At 45.8% G+C, this 23546-nt stretch overlaps 3 protein-coding genes and 1 long non-coding RNA gene across 6 annotated transcripts; 1 reads left to right on the forward strand and 3 right to left on the reverse strand.

Annotated features, from left to right (window-relative positions):
* Window positions 1-3085: 3085 nt before the first annotated feature.
* On the reverse strand, window positions 3086-8696 carry LOC117865801 (probable WRKY transcription factor 2). Of its 3 annotated transcripts, none has more exons than XM_034750037.2 (7): window positions 8275-8696; window positions 6994-7074; window positions 6457-6839; window positions 5694-5855; window positions 4244-5052; window positions 4008-4166; window positions 3086-3874 (listed from the first exon to the last, which is right to left on the reverse strand). In XM_034750037.2, exons 3-7 carry the CDS (start codon window positions 6817-6819, stop codon window positions 3292-3294), a joined length of 2076 nt encoding a protein of 691 aa, XP_034605928.1. In that variant the 5' UTR covers window positions 6820-6839; window positions 6994-7074; window positions 8275-8696; the 3' UTR covers window positions 3086-3291. The 3 variants fall into 3 exon arrangements, with proteins under 3 accessions (XP_034605928.1, XP_034605930.1, XP_034605929.1); XM_034750039.2 differs by lacking the exon at window positions 8275-8696 and adding an exon at window positions 7168-8253 and having other exon boundaries at window positions 6996-7074; XM_034750038.2 differs by lacking the exon at window positions 6994-7074.
* Window positions 8697-17408: 8712 nt separating this feature from the next.
* LOC117863398 (uncharacterized) lies at window positions 17409-21137 on the forward strand. The gene is made up of 3 exons (XR_004642215.2): window positions 17409-17934; window positions 18007-18109; window positions 18607-21137. It is a non-coding gene; the product is annotated as an uncharacterized lncRNA (long non-coding RNA).
* LOC117864747 (fasciclin-like arabinogalactan protein 7) lies at window positions 21005-22032 on the reverse strand. The gene is made up of 2 exons (XM_072295404.1): window positions 21612-22032; window positions 21005-21512 (listed from the first exon to the last, which is right to left on the reverse strand). Exons 1-2 carry the CDS (start codon window positions 21930-21932, stop codon window positions 21012-21014), a joined length of 822 nt encoding a protein of 273 aa, XP_072151505.1. The 5' UTR covers window positions 21933-22032; the 3' UTR covers window positions 21005-21011.
* A 129-nt stretch (window positions 22033-22161) lies between these two features.
* Window positions 22162-23278, reverse strand: LOC117865441 (fasciclin-like arabinogalactan protein 7). The gene has a single exon (XM_034749642.2). The coding sequence runs from the start codon at window positions 23118-23120 to the stop codon at window positions 22341-22343; it is 780 nt and encodes a 259-aa protein (XP_034605533.1). The 5' UTR covers window positions 23121-23278; the 3' UTR covers window positions 22162-22340.
* Between the last annotated feature and the right edge of the window lie 268 nt (window positions 23279-23546).

A 23546-nucleotide genomic window follows, 5' to 3' on the forward strand; every position in this document is an offset into this window, starting at 1 on the left:
CACATGCGGCTGTTCGATCCATCGATGGAAAACCGATCGATCGAATGAACGGCGTACGGGCGTCATCACAATTCACACGTCGTCCCCTCCCTGTGCACGCCACACAGTTTGCCAAGCTACTAAATTTAGGGTGTTTCTGAAAAGTTACTGCTGGTTTTAAACTTTTTTAAAGTTAACACAGCCTTTTAGAACATGCGTTTAGCTTCTGAGCTCAAAAAGCTAAAAAAAACTCATAAAACTAAGAGCTTTTCATATAAAGTCAGCTTTTCTGAGTTTAAAGCTTCTTAGAAAGTGTAGGAGAAATTTGCTTTTTTTTTAACTTCTAGCTTTTCACGCTGAGAACCTGGAAACTCAAACGAGGACCTTAGGCTTAAAAAAGGAAGCTAGTACGTAGCTGCTGCTAATCGCTTCCATGTTCTTCGTCCCTACGACGTCATAGGTTTTGAAACTGGGAACAAGGTGGTGCCCCCTTTTTTCAGGAGCGAGATCGAGCATATATCCAAATGGCTTTTGCATCCTTTCTCAAAGGCAAGAAACGGACGCGCCAGGACAGGGACACGGGGGACGCCCAGGCCGGTGGTTAGAAGCGCCATCGGCCATCTCCATGCCATCCCCAATTCCCCAGCTGGCCCCCTCGATCTGTACATTGGCATTTCCGGCACTGGTTCTTGCGTGCAATCCACTGAAAATTTCAGGTAGCTTCCTAGGACTCGTCCATGTTCTTCGTCCAAATGGCTTTTGCTAAAACGGGGGAGGCGTCAGCCATGGGGATTTTGCTGATTTTTTTGTGAGATTGTACAATTGGTACTTTTGGCTTCATTCTTGTTTGCTGGGAGCTCTGGGAAGAAGGAAATGCCCGGGTTTTTTCAAAGAAACTTCCTGCGCCAAAACCAATTGATATTTGATAGTGAAGATCAAAGAAGAGGTTTAGTGCTGGGTCATGGCGGGGGGCCAAACACCTATAGGTACTTTTAGATCATGAGTAATTGCGATCTCTTTCACATCTGTACTCTTCACGTTTTGGCCTAGGTCTCTGTAACCTTCTTCTATATTAATATATAAATCTGGCAAATCTCCTGCTAGCTTTACGTTTCAAAAAAGAGAGGTCAACTTGAAGGAACGGAGAAAATGTGGAAGCACATATTTTCTTCCCTTAGTAGTTAAATAAATTAGAGATTACTTTTTAGCTCCAAATCATAGACCTTTTGAGGTTTCATGTTAACCTTCTCGAGATGTGTTAGAAAAGGATATAGATATTAAGATATCTCCCAAAAAAATCTGAAAAAGTGGCCCCCAATTTGATAGACTCTAATGACCATCGGCAATAATACCGCCAAAATTTCATCCCTCAATCATCGTAAAAAAATTTCAAACACTACTATATACTCTTGTGCTTCCAAATTTCCCACTTTTACCATTGTTAATATAAAGAGTCACATACACCACGTAGTAAGATGCGTTAACATATCGATTTTCATGTTATCAAATACATATATCAAGTAAAGGCTTCAAATAAATTCATGGAGGTCCAATGCAAAGGTGAGGAAACTATGAATGGGGATGCGAGAAATATAAAGAGTAATTTGTATAAAGTAAATCATAGCCTGATAAAGAGCAACACTTGTCCCATAAAACTACTAATGACATAGGAGCATGGGTTGATGAATGTTGACATAAATTTGTACAACTTTAAGCTTAATTTAGTTGGCTATATTCTTTACGGTGAAAACTGCTTATTATCTACTCCCTCCGTCCAAAAAACTAGTCGTTTTAGGATTGTCCCAAGTCAAACTTTTCTAAGTTTGACCAACTACATATATTTATGGTATGAAATAAGTGGCATTAGATTTAACATGAGATATTTTTATAATACACTTATTTGATGCTATAAATACTGGTACTTTTCTCTATAAATTTAGTCAAAGTTAAGAAAGTTCAATTTAAGATAAACATAAAATGACTTGCACACAGATGCTTGTATTTTAACTTTCAGGTTAGCTGTTCTTTTAATGGCAGATGACGTGTATGTCAATAGCATGCCATGTGTGTATAGATCAGAATGGGAGGTTCAAATCACACGAATGAAAGATAACTAAACAACTTTAACATGTTATTGCAACGGAGCCGTAAGCCTCATTCCTATACTTCCTCTTGAAGTATGTAGCTGTGTGTCTGTATATATCTATCTATCTATCTATCTATCTATATTACTTCTTATGTTCCAAATTACAATTCATTTTTACTTTTCTAAATACAATATTTTTCTATGTATCTAGACATCAGTATAGATTTAAGTGTAAATCAAAAAATATGTATCTAAAAAAGTTAAAATAAACAATAATTTAGAACAGAGGGAGTATTTATGATTTTGGTGGGAGATTACCTTGTCTAAGAAATCACCTCCTGTAAACTCGGCTGAAACTAGTCGGCCATCTCGTGGGTGGAGACAGGAATCGAGCTTGAGGGGCGGATGCGTAATTTGCCCGTCCATGCGGTGCAGCTTGTGCGGCCACAACGCGCAGGCCTTTCCCTTTCCGAGACGCACCTGTCGCGCCTGTTCCGTTTCTGCCCTCGCGGTGGCGCGACGTGTGGCGCGCACTAGGCACTGGACGGGGGGCCTTCTGCTTTGACTAATCAAACCCGGATGGGGGCAGGCAGCGCAGCGGATGCCGTGCCCTGCACTGCTGCGCCGTACACGTCGGTGAGGCTGACAGAGAGGGACGTGTCAGGCACCACCCCATCCCTTTCTCGATGGCCTTTGTTTTTTCGGTGGTTCTCCATGACTTCGACCACAATCCTTTTTCCTTTTTTATTTTTTCTTCTTTTAGAATAGGACAAACTACTTCTGAATTTTTGGTACTACTATCAGAATCCAGCCCAAATTTTATGCGGCCCAATAAGAGTCTTTCGTGATGGGCTTGATGAGGAATTCGAACTACATGCTTTCTGGGCTGATGATGCAAAGTGGCCAGCCCAGCCACGCTTGGGTCTTTCTCAGGACAAGAATTGCATACATTTGCATAAGCAAAAAACAGAGGCACCAAATGCAGTTGCTGAACCCACTAAAAGAAAGAAATGCTGTTGCTGAACGAAAACTTAACTGAAGCTAAAATGAATAGAAGCAGTAAAAGATTGCTGGAACTAACAAAAGGGTGAAAAAACCGGAAGCAAGAAGGGATGGTGCTTGTTTCCACGCTGTAGTACTTATCACGAACTAATCCTAACACGACTGGTAAGCAACTAACTTGAGAATCACGCTCAGAGCTCTCTAATCCTCTTCTCTTTTATTATCTACATCTGGTGGCCCAGCGGCAGCCCGTTGCGCATCAGCTGGTACACCGACGGCGCCGCGGCACCGGCGCCCTCGACTTTCACGTCCGCCGCCTTGGGCGCCACGAGCCCGGCGGCCTGCATCGCCTGCCGGTGCCTCAGCAGCGGGTGCTGCTGCTGCAGCGAAGACTGCGCCAGCATGGGCAGCTTCAGCCCCTCGACCTGCCCGAGGGGTCCTCCTCCGGGCATGAGCAGGCTCGGCAGCAACCCAGAGCCGCCGCTGCCACCGAGGGCGGCGGAGGCGTACGCCGGGTAGTTGACCATCGGCGCCAGCGGATCCCGAGACGGCAGTGGCAGGGCGAACGGCGCACCGCAGCTGCCCAGGTGCCTCATCAGGCCGTCATGCGCAGATGGGTGTTCCGGCCTGCGCGCGGCGGCCGCGCCCGTCGCCGTTGCAGTGCTCGGGTGGCCGCTGTTCCTGGCAGCCGGGACCTCGTGGTTGTGCTTGCCCTCGTACGTGGTGATCACGGACTTGAGGTCGTGCGACGCGCGCTCCACGTGCTTCCGCACCGAGCAGCCCGGGTGCGTGCACTTGTAGTAGCTCCTGAACCCGACCGCGCAAGGTGAGACGGGCAATTGGCAAACACAGAGCAAGGCCAAGAGCAATTAGCAAGCACAGAGCAAGGCCAATTCTTGGGGCTCTGAAAAAAATAACAGTTGGGATATTTCAGACAGACCTTGGATTTGGATTGCCCTTCACGACCTTCTGCCCGTACTTGCGCCAGCGGTAGCCATCATCGAGGATGTCCACCTCGCTTGTCGTCTGGATCACCACGCGGGGCTCGCGAACAGCTCTTGAGGCGGTGCTCATATCGATGGTGTAAGACTCCAGCTTCCTGAAATAATCAGATGGTCAGGTCCAGATCGAGAAAGAACAGTAAGAAATCTACAATACACGATACAATGTACTGACCTTCGTTTGGATTCCAGTTCGTCGCCCTCAGCATCGGCACCACCCTGGGACAGACTGCCATGAGTCACCCTGTCGCCCCCGTCCACCTCATCGGACACGGCAGAGGTCACATCCAAACCACCGGCGTCATGGATCTGCATTGATGCTGACGAGTCACAGAGCTCACCGGGAACAGAGGGGGGTGACGTCGCATCCGTGCCGTCTCCATGCAGGTCCTCAATACCCGCATTGTTAAGCCTCGCTTCTGCCACGTTTGAATGTGACCCTTGGTTGTCGGGCGCCTCCGCTTGCGCACCGTCGCCAAACGGGTGCAAGGGTGGGACTCCTGGGCGGCGACTCTGAGTGGGCTTCGGGTGGTTGTGCGTGCCCTTGTAGATGATCTCTGTGATATGCCCCTCGTGCGATCGCTCCACCTTCTTCTTGACCTGGCAGTTCAGGTGCGTGCACTTGAAGTAGCTCCGCGGGTACTCGCTGTGCTTCACCTGCTTCTGCCCGTACTTCCTCCAGCTGTATCCATCCTCTGCCGGTGTAGATGTGGCAATTGCTGTGTAGTCTCCTCCCCTAGCGTCGCCTTCCTCCATGGGCTGGCCGTGCGGGGATGATACGTGTTCATTGCCTGCACCAGTGACAGGTGCAAGACGGCTGAGCTTGGAGTCATGAGAACCACTCTTCAAATTGGTCTGCCCGCTTTGATTCTGCTGATTCAGTTTGCCCAGCAAATTGGCCTCTTGTACAGGCTGAATCTTAGTTTCAGTCTTGACAGAAACATGAGTGCTTGGTAGTGGAGGCTGATTGTTGCATAAAGATTCCTGAAGCAAATTTGAATTAGCTTGAAATGCAAGGAGAGCAAACAGGTATTGGATCAGGAACAAGGAAAATAAAATGGTTCATTGGCACTTTTGAAAACATTTTTTCATATCCTGACTGAACCAAAGGAAGAAGAAAGAAGAACACCAGTTAACAGTGGGAGCAAAAACATCTACTGGATAGCCACTGCGAATTAACCATATAGTTGATAGCGAGTATTATTTTATTAAACTTGTAAATTATCTAGTTCTAGCCGAGTCTGGTTGGTCCAACTTGTCCTTTCTCCATTTAGGATGAAAAATAAGAGGGGCAAAATGGTAGTGTCAAAGCTACCAGCCACTTCGCTACAACTGGTGTCACTAAAGCTCAAAGAATAGGCAACAGTGGCCCAATCATTTTTTAAAAAAAACAACACTGTGTGCCAATCTGTTACAGGTATGCAACCGATAAAAAAAACTTACAGAGCAAAATCCTTCTGATTTAACTAAGTGTTCATCAAGACTTGGTGTAAAATTTTGGAAACAGAAATCACTGCAACTGCGTGGTTATAGAAATACTTTTTAAGTATAGAGATACTTCTATCATTAGCATGGAAATGAATGTCAACAGGAATAACCTATAGCCTAGTCAAAGGGCAACTAACCTTCTTTCCTTCAGCAGTGTAGAGTGAGGATTTCAGATCTAAAGGCTTGAAAGAAAATGAGTCAGGGCCAGCTCCAAGTGGAGAGCCTCCAAATCTAATAGGATCATTGTCATTTGTTCCACCAAGCCTGAATAATTTCCCTGTGGTTGGCGAGGTTTGGCCCTGAAACAATACATGAAAAAAATGTGTAAATAACTAATAGCTTCTGGATCAAAGTGCCTTTTTTCAGTTGATCATAGTTGTTCTTGTTCATATCTATGAACAGTGAACACGTCATGCACATTTAGTTCATTTGAGGACATGGTTCAAAAGTGTATATAATAAGAACTGAACAAACACATAAGATTCCTATCCCAGCTTCCACAACATTAACATCCATTACTATAAGACTTCCAAATAGGGACATAGGGGGACGTTTGGCTTTGAAATGTGGGGTGTGCTTTACTAGATTACTGTGGAAAGATTGGAGATTGATCATATCAATTCTGCTTTGAAGAAAACTTTGAAAGATATGAATGATACTATACTATTTTCTGCTTTTGAGAAAACAATGGCAGCTTGTTTGGAAAGAAGAGACTATGGATGCTGGAAAACAAAGCAAAACTGATCGTGGAACCAAAGTTAAGCTTTCACAGACTTCTGAATAGGTCAAAAGTTCAGTAAAGCAAGCATTCTTGAACTGCCAATTTAGCATCCCATAGATGAAAGGTAAAATAATTCCAGTACGCCTTCGCACCAAAATCGTAACCTAGAGAACACATACCATGCCATTGGAAATGAAGACTGGTGAGTCCAGCAGTGTTGCCGGGCTCAAACCAGGAGGGATCGTGAGGTAGGGCGATGGAGCTCCTGGCACTGAATTATCAGCTCCAACTGCAGTGCTGAACGGCATGCTGAGCTTTGGCACCCTGAATCCAGCTCTTGCCTGCATTCTCTCGGCGAGGCTGCTGCCCGGACTGGACTTCTGGCCAAACTGCGGGGTCATTGGCAGCGACCGGCCTTCCTTCTCAAATCCGGCCTTGGCAACCTCTGCGTCTGGTGGAAATGTTCCGGTCTGGAAGCCCCGCATCAAGGATTCTGGTGGATTAGGATCCTTCCACTCCTCCATTGCTACATGGCCTTCCATCTCAGCTTAGTTTGCTCAACCTGATGGGTGAAGAGCAGTTACATTTCAGTACTAGTAGTCAATGTTTTGGCTAAACATTAGCTTCAAATTTACAAAGCAATAGATACGGAGAGACACTATCCAATTGAAACAAGACAACAAGGGAAACAAATGGGTGGAAATTGTTAGTCTCACACAAATCTTGGGAGCAAGCACCATAATCCACGGGCATCAAGAATGGGGCTGAAGGGAGCAAAACAGATGAAACCGGACTGCCTGCAACCAGGTTAATTGAAGAGGAAAACTCAATTTCAGTGACCCAAAAATTTCTCAAAGATGGCAATCTTCTCCAACTGGAAGGACTATTACGTATTCTCTAGAGAGACCGAATCATCGCCCTCTGAAGCTGATTCCAAAACTGAAACCGCGTCAGGCCAGACGGCCAGTAACAGTAAACGACAACTTAGGAACACGAAAGGTTAGGTCGATCAGTCGATGCGACCGGCACAGTTCTCCATGAGCGAATAGAAAAACCAAAAAGAAATTAAATACGAAAAAAAAGGGAACGTGGATGTTCCATCCCGTTCACTTCGGGAGCAGGAAAAAGAGATGGCCATGGACCCCAATGGTTGCGTGCTAGCCTGGGGACTCCCCTGTGGCTCGGAGCTCAACAAAGCACATAACAACAGGGAACAACTTTCCCTAATAGCTCTTCGAAATTACTGCTGCTGCTGCAAGTTCTACAAACTATGAAATTCCAGGTAGAAAAAAATATTCAGGGGGAATGGATCACAAGAACACCAGAGGCGAGGAAGGAGAAATGGAGAAACATTCAAGAACGTGCTGATGACTCAAAACGGCGTAGAACGAAGAAAGGCGAATTTTTTGTTGTCAAAATCGAATGGCCCAGCTCAGTTTCAGCAGAGCACTTCATGTCGAAATCCGCGGGGAGACGGATGCGCCAGTGATTCCGCGTGAAACACGGAACTGGAGGAAGAGGATGCAAACCAGAGATCAGAGAGGGAAAAGCCCGCATTCAATCTCATCCCCGGCTGGTCGATCGGCGCAGAGCTTCCGCCTTCATGACGAAATGGAGCGACGGGGAAGACGGGGCCTTCGCGTTCAAAAATCAGACAGGCCCGCACCAGGATTCAGGAACAGCACACATTGCCGAGAAAGAAAGAAAAAAAAGAAACCAAAATAACGCAACGGCGCGAAATTCGGAAACTGAACAGTCAGCACGAAAATGACCGAATTTCGAAAACAAAAAAAATGATTCCCCAAATCAGGTCAGAATGGCAAGATCTTCCTCGCAAGAACAGAGAAATTCAGATCGCACAACAGAGAGAACGCGCGAGGGGCTCCCACCCGAATCCCCTCGCGACAACAGGCCTGCATTTCCTCGCAAATGGCAGGGTGATAAACGAAGAGTCCACTGACGGGGCCATCGAGGGGACAGGGGGATGGAACACGAACCTGTGATTGATGAAGGAAGAAGATCGTGGGGAAGGCAATGTCGAGGCACCTCTCCCCGCCTGTGGTGTGGCCTTCTTCTCCCTCGCGACGGCTCAGTCCACCGATGGCCCAAGAAAAGCGCAACAGGAACGAAGCACAAGGATCAGGGACAAATGATGAGCTGCGGCCGCAGGGAGTCAGGAAAAGAAGGTTCCCCCTGCCATTACTACTCGGCTCCCCTCTCCCTCTTTCTCTCTCATCGTCCACAGAATTGTTTTATGCTGGAGAGAGAAGGGGAAAATAAAGGGAGGAGAACAGAAACAGAGGAGAGGGTGGGAGAGAGAGAGAGGCGAGGAGCTGAGGTGAGGAGCGAGGAGGAGGGGCGGTTTGACCAAGGGAGGGTGGGGGAGATGTGCGGAAGGATCCGTTGGGACTCGAGACGAACGGGTGGGGTGAGCTCCCGTTTGATCCTTCCTTCTGGTTCGGGTTTTTAATTTTGAACTTTTTTTTTTGGTCTGTTTGTTAGGCTTGGAGCTCTTGTTCAGATTTTATACATTTCATTGAATTGAGACATGTTTGTGTTCTGGATTCATACATTAGAAGTCGAGAACCAGGACAAATGATTTATACATTTAAAAGTCGTGTGATATGAAATCGACATCTTGAAACGAGAATTTACAACCTTTATGTCTAGCGTATGTTATTAAAAATTCACAGATTCATGCTATAGCACTGCACGATGGATTGCAAAACTTAACCAAGTATTTAAGTCGCAAAATATTTTTTATACAATTTTAGGAGAAATATTAACACATCAATAGTAATTTTGTACCCGTATGACGAATCATTTTAATGATATCCTCTCCAAATACACTAATACTATATTTTTTGCGTAACTATAGGGCTGGTTTGCTTGGTTGGCCAACTGTTGTTCTTGACTTCAAAATTTAAATTTCATAACCAATATTTAGGCCATGTATGGATCGAAGAATTTTCACAAGAATTTTGGAGGAATGCATTCCAGAGGAAAGGAATCGTGTTTTTGCGTTTGGAACAAAGGAAAGCTGAGTTCCATTCCGGAGGAAAGGAAACTGTCGATGTGCAAAACACAGGAAATAAAACATCCAATCCAATCCAACACAAGGGAACACAAGTTCGCTAGCTCTTGCTTTTGTTGTTGCTCGCTTTGTTCCTGTCCCCTCCATTACACCATGGTTTGAGCCCGTAGAAAAATTTGGTTGAGGAATCACCTTGGCGTAGATCTACTCAATCTTGTAGCTTTTGATTTGATCAAATGTGCTGCTATCAAGTGAATGGATGCGGCAGAGAGCGTGGAGGGTGGCCGATTTTAGCTGCTGGTTGTAGAGCTTACGGGTAGAGGCCGAGATTTGGCTGGATTTTTTTCGCACAGGAGAGAAAGGAGGAGGAATGGCTCCTGGGAAGAGACGAAGGTAGAAGAAAACGATGTGCAGTTGGTTGGAGTCGAAATAACTATATTGTGGGCTCTATTGGTTATATTTCAAGGCGAGTATTTTGCCTATAAATGACAAAATACATTGAAAAATAAATTTTTCTCCTAAAGATAAATGAGTTTTATTTGTTAGGAATAGATGATGATGCAAATTGTTTCCTACAATCCAAACACCTCAACTTTCTAATTCGTACGTTTTGGAATTTTGTGGTTTTCCAATTTTCCCTCTTCCTCGTTCCTGTGTTTCCCTCCTTGCTTTGTTTTGCAATGTTTTATTCCAAAAAGGCTCTTATAGATGGTTTTATTGTTATTATGGGCGGATACAACAGATGAGACTAACATCAACCTTTTTTGTTTGGGTGAATCCAAAAATTGGCATCAATAAAATCTCCTATTCATACTAATCTCTTCAACTGCAATCTAGCTACTTGGAACGTGGGTGAAAAGGGTCCTTGATGTTATATGAGACAATATGGTGATAAGGGTCCATTGTCCCCTCATATGTATTGAAATTGATTACTATTTATTTGTAATATTGAATTGGTTTTGTAGGGTACTGTTTATTTATGTGTGGAAAAATGTTATTGCATGACGGTCGCCAAGTTATGTGTTATTCTTATTTAGTCTCATGCGAATACGAGGATTATTATCTTGACTGTGGGAATTAAACTTCCTAGGGGACTTTTTAGATGCTAAGCATTTATGGAGTATCACCAAAAAAACTATTGTTTATAAAATTATCCAGTTTTAGAAAGCTAGTAGATGCAATCAACCTTGTAGCTTTTTAAAGTCATGATATATTGTTTTAAAAGTGTAATCATTTTAGAGTTTTATTCTAGGTCTCTTTTGTGTCAGTTCATAGTTTGATAGTTTTTGCAGACTTGTAGTAGAATGAAACATTACTACGACAATGCATAAAATAGATATTTTTCCAATTATAAATATAAATCTATTAGATTTGTCTAAAGTAATATTTTTTGTCATTGACTGTGTAGTATAACATTTCAAACCTTATGTTTTCTCAAGATTTTTGAATGGAAGTGGTAGGAGGTTTGTCTTTCTATTAAGTAGGAATAGGAGAAAGTTATACAATATAAAACAACGGCTCCTAGCACGTGAACTCCCAAAGCGCAGCCAAAGAGTGCCATCACAATATGCAAAAGAGGCCAAGTTATGACCTTAAGAAAACAAGCAAGCAACCTTAAATTGATAAATTTAATTCGCTTGGCATATATGATTCCTGTTTTAAGGGATGGGGGGGTAATAGATATATGGATTCAAAACAAATGTCTTCTAAGCAGGTGCTTATTTAAACTACTAAATAAAGATGCTACCTGATAAACTTTACTCAGAAACAAATATCTAAACTTAAAATGTCTCTCTCAGGTTAAGACTAAACCTGAGGATTCACATTTCTGGAAGGATCTATTAAAAGTCAGAGAAAACTTTTTAGAACGTGGGACCTTCAAGACAAAAGATGGTTCATAAACTAGATTGTGGAAGGACACATGGGGTAAGCTCTAAACAGCTTAAAGAACAAATTCTTACCCTATATAATATTGTCAATTATCCACATGTCAGTGTGGCAAATACCATAAACCAAATGCCTCCAAATATTTCTTTTCAAAGAACATCTGGCACAACTTAGGGGTTGTTTGACAGGGCTGCCCCCAAAATAGCTTCATCCTGTAGTACCTCAATTTGCGTAAAATAGGTGAAACTAAAGCTGGAAAAAGCCCCGTCAAACAGGGCATTAGTTAAGAATGACTCTATGTACGATCATAGAGGTTGGAACAATTTCTTTTCTAAAAAATGTGATTCTTGTTTCAACCGTCTTTTTAAAGTGTAGAGAAAGTTCACATACGCAAGTTTAAACATCGACCGCGCATAGGCACGACGAATATTTTTTATTTTTAATCTTTTTATCATTAGTATTTTAAAATTAACTTAAAAGTTCAGATTTGCAAGTTTGAACATGGATCGCAAGGGAGCACACGGCCCCAACCGAGGATCTGAAGTGAGACGTTGGATGCCGTATGGGCAGGCGCGCAGCTGACCGTTGGCAATATGGCATACATATTATGCACGCTCGTGACAGTAAAACTGTAGAGGATTTCTTCATTTTTGCCTAGAAAAGATTGGGCAGTACGTGTGGAAGAGCTGAACGATCCTTGATAACAAAGAAGAGTAAAAGGCATACGGAGTTGGTGCCCGATGCAGACATGAATTGATGTTGTTGCCCCCGGCGAGTATAGGCCGCCGTGGGCGTACGACATGCCAACCACAAATCAAGAGGCTCCCCGTCCCCCGTATCGTACGTGCGCGGCGCGGCCATCGGCCCATCGATCAATCGCCTGCGCGCACTCGGGCCGCACGCGCCGGCGCCGCAGCTGAAGCGACGTTGCTCATGCCTAAATAGACTAGCTAGGATTTGGGCATCTGGCTCCGCATGGTGAGGGATAAGATAGGATTGGTACTAGAAAGATTTCTTCGTCTTTTCGTGAAAGAAGATGATTTCTTCGTATTTCGTTCCAGACCCCCTGCGGCCAATAAGTTTGATTTTCATTCTGGTGGATAATCATAACCTCTCTCGTGGAGAACTCAAGCAGTCCCTTTGTTTTTCAAAGGCAAAATAAGCATTTTAGTCCTTTAACTTTATCTCAAGGATCAAATTCGTTCCTCAACTTTCAAATAAGTCAATTAGTCCCTCAACTTTCAAACTCGTCATCGTGCTGATGTTGTGCTCTATACTGGTATGAGGCTATATACGAAATGTTCTTTTTTAACCTTAGCTTCCTCTTCCCCTTCTCTCCTATTTCTGTCAACATTGGAATTTTTTTTGTTGGTAATTTAATAAAATTGTTGAGAACTGGAAATAATGTCGGCCAATTGAGAGAGAAAAAACACTAAAATTGGTGGCTGCTCATAGAACATAAACTGTTGCATGGATAGATAACAATTTATCTCGGGGCTACAATCTGACGATGGATGTGCATGCACTTACCATAATAGTGTATAATAAACGGGCATCAAAACATCAAATGCAGCCCAAATTATCACCTCACCGCATCATGATAATCAAGTGCTGCAATAATTTTTCCCTTGAGGTACGAGCTAGATTCTGTTGTTATTCATTCGTTGCACAGTATGTATCGGCGGCCGAAATTCCACACTTGCACGGTACGTGCCGGCGGGAATTGAGGAGGAGTAAGGGTAAAAGTGACTTTTCGCATTAGTCTCACACTAGTATGGAGCGCCACGTAGTATAGGGATGAGTTTGGTAAAAAAATGAAAGTTGAGGGACTAGCTTGATCGAAACAAAAATTGAGGAACAAACTAAAGTTTAGAGATCAAAACAGCTATTTTTGACTTTTTCAAAATTTGGAAAAGAACATTCGTTCAGCCAGCCGCGGCAGCAATGCGAGCGTCGATTCGATCGGTTGCTCGGCTGGGAAGGGCCATTGAATGCGAGCGAGCGTCGGGGATCCGTTCTCCCCCAAGTTGCATTGAAAATTTGAAACTGCATGCTCCAAATGCAGAGGGGTACTACCCGTACTAGGCTCTCCTCTTTAAAACGGGACCAACGACCCCCTCCAACCACACGCCCGTATCGCACGTACTACCTACTACTACAAGCGAATCTCCTTCAAGGCTTCAAAACAAGGGGAGGCTTTATCCCAAAGGAAAAAAACAAGGGGAGGCTGCGCTGCACTGCAGTCTGCAGTGTCGCGAGGGCAGTCTAGGAAATTTGAGAGCAAGAGCGCAAGACCAGTAGACCACCGCACAGTGCAGTGGTCAGGAGTAGAGGTCTAGAGGAGCAGCCGGCTGGGGTGGCTCCGTGGCTGTACTGTGCTGAAGATATGCACCAGACGCAAGCTCTGTCAATGCTGCTACGTACGCATCATGCCTTTTGGCACGGCGGCATCCAATCCACCCGTCCGTCCGGTCCGCCAGTCAGAATCTCACATGCCGAGCCGAGCTGATCGGAGACGCCGAGGCACGAGTGTGAAACTGGGACGGGAGGGGAGACCTGGGAGAGAGAGACGGCGAGCGGTCTGGAGACGAGTGAACCGTGCCCGGCGCCGCGCTGGTCCGTTGCCCTGCCTCTGCTTTACCTCCCTGTCAGCGCCAGCGGGTGGATCTCCGCGGGGGCCACGCCGATATCTGGAGCCCACGAGCCGTAGCATGCAACGCCAAAGCAGACGCCGCTTTGCTGCTTGCTTGGTTTGCTCCGCGCCGGTGCCGCACCGCCGCGGATGTTTCTGGCATCCCCTGGCCGGGCTCTGCGAACTGCGACGCGAGTCTGTGTGGCCTTGCCAGGTGTCGCAGCTCACACCATTTCCCTCTCGGCATACCCAATCTCAAGTACTACACGTAGATGTGATCCTCGCTTGTCAAGGTCGAAGCCCATAGTTAAAAAAAAAAAGATGTCGCAATGACACCAAACATATATTAGACCAAAATTGGAAGTTTGGAACCCTACCATTCGATCTGATGAATCAATCCATGCCGAGTTCGTTTTGGTGAGGGCTGGGCCGGCCTCTCATTTTCCTCTGGGCCTCCTTTCATGATAAAACACTTTGCCAAACCGCACACTCCTGTTTTCTTTCTTTCTCCCACCCTTCCTGTTTCCTTAATTTCTTTCTCCATAGAAGCAGGCAAGCAGCTATGGCGCGACGCCACCGTTCACTTGCTGGCTGGCTGGCCAAATATAGGGAGAAAGAGGATGGGGGAATGAAGTTCAATTCGTCTCAAAGGTTCATAGTCAAAAGAAAAAAAAATGTGACACACTTAGGTTTTCGGATGTCAATGTCATTTACACAAATATACAAGTAAAATTGCTTTAGCCTGTTTTGGGCTCACCCGCTAAAGGTGGAAATAACCTACATGTCTTGATGAAATATCGTGCCCATCTCTCCTCTAACCTTATCGTGCCCCCAATCTCTCCTCCAACCTCAATCTTCAACCTCTGACCTCCTGACGGAGCTGCTCATGGCTGGAAGCTCTTGTGCAAAATCCGGGCAATAATTCGGATGCGAAGCTCTTGCATTTTATAATTGATGGAGAAAAATTGAACTTTTGCAATATTATTTATAATTCGCCAATCAACTCTCTTTTGAGCCGGAAATAATTCAGAATTGTGATGCTCGCTTTTCAAGATCGAAGCTCAATGTTTCAAAATACCGTAGCTATAATACAAAATATAACGAAAGGGTCTGGTTAGAGTACTTGAGTAGCTTCTAGCAAGTCCAGGTTCAACTCCCCTGGTGCAAATTAAATGGATATGTATTTAACATCACTCGCTAGTTCTTGTGGGCGGTATGTGTGAATCCTTGTGGTGGGCGGACCCTCGTGGTCTTTCCCCACCAAGTTTTTTTTATGATACAAAATACATTGAGAGAAAAATAGGCCCTATTTAAATTCAACAACGCATTATACCAAAATTGAAAGTTTGGAACCATGCCATCTGTCTGAATGGTACATGCCAATCCGTTTTTGTCAGGATACCCGCGGTTCGCCCATGCGAAAATTGTCTTTACCGCTAGAAGAAATGAATTCCATAAGTTTCGAAGAATATCAAGAAAATTCTGATCTCAAATTTCTTGATAAAAATTCATGTATTCGTTACAATGAGTTTTTATGGACACTGATAAAAGCGCTATGAGTGAAAGGGCATCTAGCCTACTCGTTACCGAGTAGCATTTAGCATGCCGGTGCTCAAATCCTCATGGAAGTGCAGTTACGGCACAGGAGCTAACAAACATCCCCTCATCAACAAAAATTGAGGTTCGAAGATTTTCTTGATCCCTGGTTGAGGTTGTCTTCTACCTCTCATACAATACCTTTGGAGAGATCTTTCCCCGATGGGCCGAGTTTCTTTTTATAAAGTGTTATAAGTTTTGAAATATTTACACATTATAGAAATAAACTTACCGTGGCATATATAAAATCATACGAACACATTTGAATAAAAGGTAATATGGAAATAAAATTACTAAAGTATAAAAGAACAAAGGTAGGTCACGTTTTTTAAGAAAAATGAATTGTCTTCGGCCTCTGCAAGGAAAGCTAGGTCACGTATGCTGTGGATTCTATGTTTGTTGGACCTGTAACATTTTTTAGATTTGTTGGGCTTGAAAACGCAGTGCTCTGGTAATTAGTAAGTAGCAGTGTTGGTGGCAAGCGAGACCGTATCTTTGTTGGGCCTGAAGTGTTGCCTGCCAACAGCCATTGGGATTATTCCAACAGCGGGATTTCAATCTATCTTAGACCCAGAGGCCGTGGAAGAACCTGGAGCTCTATTTCGGCACTGACCCAGTAGTGCAAGCCATGTTGAGCGCCTCCATTCAAGTTCAGCTGGGCGACGGGAATTTAGCATTTTTCTGGACTGACCACTGGCTGGGCAGGAACTCCCCGTGCATCGTTGCCCCTGAGGTCTGCAAATTGATCCGTCCACGAGCCAAAAAGATGAAGGCTGTGGCTGCAGCGCTGGGGGACTAGCAATGGATCACCGGCACGCTAGCCGTCCAAGCTATTGCCCAGTATTTGGACCCCTGGCAATGCATGGATGCAGTGCAACTGCAGGTGGGTGCTGACGCGTGTTTTAGAGTAAAGGAGGTTTTTCGTCAAGTGGCAGCTGAGTCAATATGTAGCTGAAGCTGTGAAGCATTGCCAAAAACCGTCAAAGCTGAATTTTCGCTTTGCCCACAAGTTGTTGCCAATGGGTGTTAGTGGGGACGTGTTAACTTTTTCGTGCGATGCGGGCGGTGGTGTTTGGCTGCCTTGTCTCTTTTCAGCCATATTTCCCTGGTTGTTATGTATTGAATTTTGACTGGTTTTTTGGCTTCGTCACCCAGATTAGATCTTGTTTGGGTAGTGGTGGATTAAAGTAGAATGGAAGGTATTGGAGGAAAAATTAGTTCATTTTAGACTCAATTTCTTTCGTTCCATTCTGATCCCCTTCTATCCAAACAAGCCCTTAGCGTTTTCGAAATTGATTACGTGGCAGTGGCACAATACTAATCCCATCTATTGATTTCATGGTACAAAGGCCGTAAAACTTTTAATACATCATTGTCAACCAAAAATGGAAAGATCACTACTGAAACTATGTTCTTTTAGCTAATGAAACACTAGAGTTCTACTTAAAAATTGTGCTCAACCACTCTATTAGAGAGAGACATCCCTGGGTTTCAAAACCTAAACGACAAAGGATTTCTTTTTTTTTTTTGCACAAATCACCTTTATCACAAGTTGCACAAAACTGTGCGAGAGGAATACAGGGGTATTGCGTTGATCCCCTCCCACACCACCCAATCCTTTCCCTCGAAGGAGGTTTAACCCCACCATTTATAGCTACATCATTTGGGATGTCCCCCTGCTGGTTTGTGTTGGTTTCATGTCTTGGCTGTGTACATTCTGCGTTTGCGTACACAAACTAAACACTCCAATGTTACACCCATCTAACGAAAAGGTACTGCAGTGTTACAAATGAATGTTATGCCTCCATCACATGAGAAAACACGAGGCAGAATTTTTTTACTGCTATACTACGAATTGCAACTGAAAGCCTTGCCCCCGTTACGCATTAAGCAAGCGACAACGTGAAGCAAGCGCTCAAGCAGAGGTTGGTTGTATCATCTGTATGCCTGCACATAAGACATCCTACGCAATCTCACGCATGCACAAGTGCAACATTCTGTTTTCAGAGGTAAACAAGAAGAGATGGCTCTTTTTAGTAAAGCACAATGGTCACAACCGAGATGGCATATAATCAGATTTTTTTTTTACAAAGATGGGTAATTATAAAAAAAGTATTTGTTAGCCGTTTAGTTAGGCGAGGGCCGGCCGGGATTAATGCCCAAACGGCAGTTTTACGTGCTGCATGACCCATAGAGGGAAACGTCGTCTTCAGGACTTTAGCCCTTTCGGGCAGGAGGCGTGAAAACCCCCAAATAAATCTACTGGGCTTGTTGCAGCAGACTGCGTCGCCAATCTCTCCTCTCTCCGCCCCGGACCTCTTTCCTCTCCCCGTCCCCAACCTCTCTACTCTCCCCGTCCGCCCTCGTCGATCGTCGCCATGGAACGTGCAATCGGGCCGGCGAAGTGCGGTTGGCCTGACCCGCACGTGTCGGTTCTCCTCGACGTGTTCTCGGAGCTCAAGGACCTTCTCCGCAGTTACGGCCCGATCCCGGAGCTGTTCAATCAAGGTTCAGTGTCAGTATTCTTCTGCTTCCTGCTGATTTTTTTGATAAGCTACCGCTGATCCAGTCGTTCTTTAGCCTATTGAGGGATCAGGGTCTCATTTATTCGAAGGAATGTTGTGAGCTCAAGTACCACCAGATGACAAACCAGTATAGGAAGTGGTGTTCAATCCTCCACCAGGTACTTGTCTTCTGTTATAATAATCAGAGATGGAGCTAGGAGGGCGACTAAGGGCTCGTTTGGTTTCACGACTAAAATCCCTATTACATCGAATATTTAGATACTAATTAGAAATATTAAATATAGGCTAAATCTATTAAACCTAATTAATTAGGCTTAATAGATTCTTCATTAATTAGGCTTAATAGATTCGTCTCGCGAATTAGCCTCCATCCGTGCAATTGGTTTTATAATTAGTTAGTTTTATAATTAGCATTCGAAGATTCGATGTGACAAGGATTAAACCTTAGCTAAGTATCCAAACAGCCCATAAGGAAGCCATCCCCCCACATGCACTCATATATCTTCTCTCTTGCCATGCTGTGCTTCAGTTTCAATTCGTTGATGCGCTTGTTCAGCCTCATGGGCGAAGTAGCCTGGGTTACTCCCCTCAAAAGATTATCTGAGGGTCTCTAGGGAGAACCTGACATGACTCACCATTAAGGCGCTGTTAACAGAGATCTTGAGGAGCTGGTGCCGGCACATTGGCCAGACATGGAAGACGACACAGACTTGGAGGATGGCAAATTTAGATTGAAGTTTTGCAATTAGTAATACGTGATGGTTGAAGAAGTCAATTTCTTTTACCTTCTGAAATTTCGGAGCCCACCTTCGATCACGTAAAGGTAAAAGAAATTGAACTTTTGAGGGATCCCCCTCCTCTTCTTTTTCTTCCTCTACCCCACCGATCCCCCTCCCATCTCTCCCATCTCAGGTAGCCGGTGACTCAACATTTCGGAGTCCTCCTTTTTTCACTGTGCATTGTATGTACATGCCTGAATTTTTTTAATAGATGCTATATTTTTAACATAAAAATCTATATACTCATCACTTCCTCTATATATTTATAAATATAAATGGTGACACATCATGCACATATACATTAATAATTATTTTATATACTAACAGTAGAAATAGATAATTTAGAATTATATATTGGTACGCTTTGGGATATTTTTTTCAATAACATACATAGGTGATTTCGATTCAAATTTGAAGCTACCTCATGATGTTTTTAATAATGGTGAAAGTGGGTAATTTAGATGCGGGGTTATTTTATTCTTTTAATAATGGCATAAGTGTGTCATTTATAATGGCATAGGGTTACTTTAGTTTATTTTGTATAATGGTAGAAGTGGGTAATTTGGATATAAATTTATGGGGTTACTTTAGCTTATTTTTATAATGACAGATGTGGGTAATTTTTTTATAAAAGATAATAGATCTAATGGCTATGAAGATTTGAGTATGGCAAATTGATGGTGAGTTTTTTTTTCTTTTTTTAAAAGAATTTCTCTCTTTTTCTATAGTGTCCACCTAGGATTGTAGGTAGCTTTATGTGAAGAATTCAAAAGGACCCTCCATGCCAAGAGATGTCAGCTCAAATTTCGTCCAACGTCAGGGCTCGCTAGGTGAGCCTGATCACACACAAAAGTTTAGCTTCAAAATAAAAGCTCTCTTGGTGGATTGAGTTTGGCCGTAGCAGGAGGTCCTACCCTACTTTTTCTAGCTTCATACTCTTTTCTGAGCTAATAAATATGAAGCAACTTTTAAGATTAAGATTATACGTGCACCTCTAAACATGATTCAAGCAAGGGCGAATCCAGAGGGTGCAGGGGCTCAAGCCCCCCTCCTCTCCCTCCAAAGGGAGAGTAGGAAGAAAGAAGAGGTCCCCCACCTCCAACTCCTAGGCTAGAATAGATTCGCCACTGGCTTGAGGAGACCTTTCGCTCTCAACATTCTCCACATAAATCCATCATTACCCAATTCTTGCCCCCATGCCTGCTTTGACCTCAAGACTGATGTAGTAATGCAACGTTACATGCTCATGATTTGTATTGCGATGAATGAGCTGAGTTAGGTTTTTTTTAAGAGGGTGATCTAGCCCACCTTATATAGTCCAAGAGGCAGGATCACATGTTTGTGGACTATATTTATTTCCTAGTTGGTTACAAAGCAAAATATTTGATCCAATTGCAACTTCTTCTCCCCAACTAAAATCTATCTCTATCCTCCGTGCACCTTGTGATACATGCCGGCATGTTTCATGTACCACCCATAGTGTAGTCGGCCGGCCTATCCGTAGGCAGCCGGCTTGGACCACTTGAGAATACCAAGGGGCGTATCCTCCACAAACATCATTCTCTTAGCATGAAACATTTTGATAAATCTGATCAATAAACCAATTATTCAAGCCGAGAAGAATTTCGATGTTATTATGTTTGGTATAAGGATTTTGATGTTATTTATTATTGGTTATGGTTTATATGGCAGTTAGTTCATCAAAAAGGAGTTTTGAAGAAATTCAATCATTTAAGTATTTTTAGGTGTTTAATTTAATGAGTTCCGCAACTTTTGGAGTCATTGGAACTTTCTCTTTAGATGGTTCATCTAATGTTGAATTAAATGATCTAATTTCTTAGCTTTAGTGTTATGCAGTTAATTTTTGTTGGATAGGTCAATGTCATCTATGGAGACTTTTTTAGTTTGTCAGATGCAATCCTAATACTTCTTTTGCTTATCGAATCTAAAGAGGCGCTCCTAAAATTTAACTTATGAGATGATCGCTTCCTGAAATAATATTATTCTCTCAGCTTCCTCCATTTGCTCCATATCATAAAAAATCATACGTGGCATTGCACGAGAGTATGAGATTAAGTGATTAATTGTTCCCTCTATTTCAAATTGTATGTCGTTCTAGCTTTTCTAGGTTCATAGATATTATTACACATATAGATATAGAGTATATCCAGGTGCATAACAAAACTTATGCACCTAAAAATACCAAAACGACCTACAATTGCACCAATATCCAAACCTGTTCATCACTAGCACACATTTAAAAACTATCCCACAACCTCGATCACAACGCGACCAGCGCCATTGCACCGAGAGCCGCGGTGGCCGCATGGCGCGCGAACCGATCGCGGGCTCCGCACGCCGAGGTCGCGGCGTCCGCCGCTCCCGCCGGATCGTATTGCATCGGCGCGACGGGATCCGGTTCAGTCGCAGGCGCCTCGGCGTCCTCCTTGGTCGGAGGAGGCGCCGGCGGCACGTCCGGGATGGCCGCGACCGGCGGCTGGGCGCGGAAGAGCGAGTCCGGGAGCAGCACCCGGTCGAGCTCGTAAATCGCCATGGGCGCGTCCACGGACACGCTCCCGACGACCTTGGCGTCGGCCCACCTGGACCGCACGTGGACGGTGCCCGCGTCGTAGGTCACGTTCACCGTGTACAGACCGCCGGCGAGCGTCGTCACCGGCCCGATCCGGCTCAGCCCCTCGAAGTCCGCGAGCTCGTAGTGCTTGGCGAGCGAGTGGCACATCATCAGGTCCTTGAGCTGGTGCCTGGACAGACCCGACAGCACCTGCATCATTGTTCAACACACGAATCCTGATGATGTCATCACGTACCCTTGCTCCGCATGCATTCTACACGAATACTCTGAGATGGTTCTCGACGTTACCGACGGCTTGACGGCGGCGAAGGCCCTGTCGACGGGGACGAAGACGGTGATGCCCTGGTCAGTCCGGTACGCCTGGTTCTGGAACACCTCCACGAGGTTGGTCTGCTGCAGGTACCCGAGGAAGGTGCGGAACGGCCCGTCGAGGGTGAGGATCGCGGTGAGGTTGGCGCGCTTGGCCTGAGGAGTCGGCGGCCATGTGTCGGTCCTCTGCAGCGTCGTCGCCGGGGGCAACCTGACGGCAAGCGACCGGTGCGCCCCGGCGTGGTGCAGGACGGACACGGACATCACGGTCGCGAGCAACGCGACGGCGCACCTCAACATGTCGCGAAAGATCGCGGTGTCGTAGGGAAGACCGGAGCGACGGAGTTCGGCGTGAACAACTGCCGGCTATTTGCGACTGCACAGACAGGGAGACGCCGAGATGCGATCTTTGTGCGAGCTGTCAGCTCTCGTTTCCTATTTTTCCAGTGGCTCAGAGGACACTGCAGGACTGTGTCAACTGCCAAACGATCGTCTTGAGAGTTCAAACACGCAGCTGTGGAGAACCAGATGAGTCGTGTAAGAGTCCTCTTTTATTAACCTGTGGAAATCGTCACGGTACAATACAAACGAATCGACACGTCTGCAATAACACACGAGCAAGGTGCAACAGAACCCACTCCCTCTTACAAAACTACGACAAAGTTTCACCGTACGTGCGGCACCAACGCAAAAGATCGAAATCGACGTTTACATCATCAGAAACCCGAAGGCAAAGATGGCCAAGTAGCCAACAAGAACGCGACCTGCACCGACCCGGAACGACAAGCTCTTGTCACCTCCATGCTCGGTGGCGGCCGGCGCGCCGCCGGTCGCAGACGCATCGCCCTCGCGCACCGCCGCCGGGCCAGGCGCGGGCGCGGGCACGGGCGCCACGGCGGGCTCGGTCGGGAACACCTGCTCGGGCAGCAGCACCCTGTCCAGCGCGTACACGGCGACCGGCGGCGTCGAGTACACGCTGCTGACGAGCCTGGCCGCCCTGGTCCATCCCGCCGCGAGACGGATCCTGCCCGCGGCGTAGGTGACGTTTACCGCGCACCGTGCCCCGCCAAACGTGGCCACGGGGCCCGACGCGGCCAGCGCCGCGAACGACGAGAGCGGCAGGTACCGGGGCGCCGCGTGGCACAGCACGAGCGCCCGGAGCTGGTCGGTGGTGAGGTTGGACAGCGCGGCGCCGTCGACGGCCGCGAACGCCGAGTCCTCGGGCGCGAACACGGTGACGCCCTCGCCTTCGGTGGCGTTGGCCTGGCTCTGGAGCGTCCGGATCGCGTCGGTCCGGACGAGGTAGCCGAGGAACGTACCGTAGGGGCCGGCCAGCGAGAGCAGGTCGGTGAGGTTAACGTGGTGCGGTGCCGGGGCCGGCGCCGGCGTGTCGGCGACCGGCGGTGCGTTCTGGGACTGGGACAATGCCGCCCGGGGCAGCGCGAGGCAGAGCATCGCGATGGCAAGGACGGCTGGTCTGAGGTCCATTTCTTCCAAACGCTGCAGCTCTTTGCAAGTGCAGCCGCGAGGAGTTTGATCAAGATGAAAGCTCAGGCCGTGGCGAGGCCGTGAACTGATCGGAGGAGGATTTGTAGTGGATGCTGAGTTGCTGACGCGTAAGAAACGGTGAGAGTAAAGTACTGGGGCTGGCATCTGGTTGTCAGCGTGTCGGTAGGGGTGGGCAGTGTTATGCTGCCATTGTCAAGTGGTCAACCGAAGAAACTGTACAGGATCGTACGATTTTGGGAATGTTTTTTTTTCTTTCTGACGGTGGTGGCGACCAACGTCTCCTCTGATGTGCGGTTCTGTACCCGTATCGTGAATTCGGGTTTAGTTTGAAGCACGTATATCGAATCATTGAGAGGCCAAATAATTGTGTGGTTTGTAGGGACAAAAGCTGTAACTTGAGAACAT

This window comes from Setaria viridis, chromosome 7 (genome assembly GCF_005286985.2).
Source record: "Setaria viridis chromosome 7, Setaria_viridis_v4.0, whole genome shotgun sequence".
Taxonomy (NCBI): domain Eukaryota; kingdom Viridiplantae; phylum Streptophyta; class Magnoliopsida; order Poales; family Poaceae; genus Setaria; species Setaria viridis.

Excerpts from the sequence above, each read along its gene's own strand:
- LOC117864747 (XM_072295404.1), bottom strand. The coding sequence starts at position 21,932 with ATGTTGAGGTGCGCCGTCGCGTTGCTCGCGACCGTGATGTCCGTGTCC. Across the intron at positions 21,513-21,611 it reads TCGCCGCCGTCAAGCCGTCG|GTGCTGTCGGGTCTGTCCAG; the intron begins GTAACGTCGAGA and ends ACAATGATGCAG.
- LOC117865441 (XM_034749642.2), bottom strand. The coding sequence starts at position 23,120 with ATGGACCTCAGACCAGCCGTCCTTGCCATCGCGATGCTCTGCCTCGCG.
- LOC117865801 (XM_034750038.2), bottom strand. The coding sequence starts at position 6,819 with ATGGAAGGCCATGTAGCAATGGAGGAGTGGAAGGATCCTAATCCACCA. Across the intron at positions 5,856-6,456 it reads TCTTCATTTCCAATGGCATG|GGCCAAACCTCGCCAACCAC; the intron begins GTATGTGTTCTC and ends GTATTGTTTCAG. Across the intron at positions 5,053-5,693 it reads ACACTGCTGAAGGAAAGAAG|GAATCTTTATGCAACAATCA; the intron begins GTTAGTTGCCCT and ends AATTTGCTTCAG.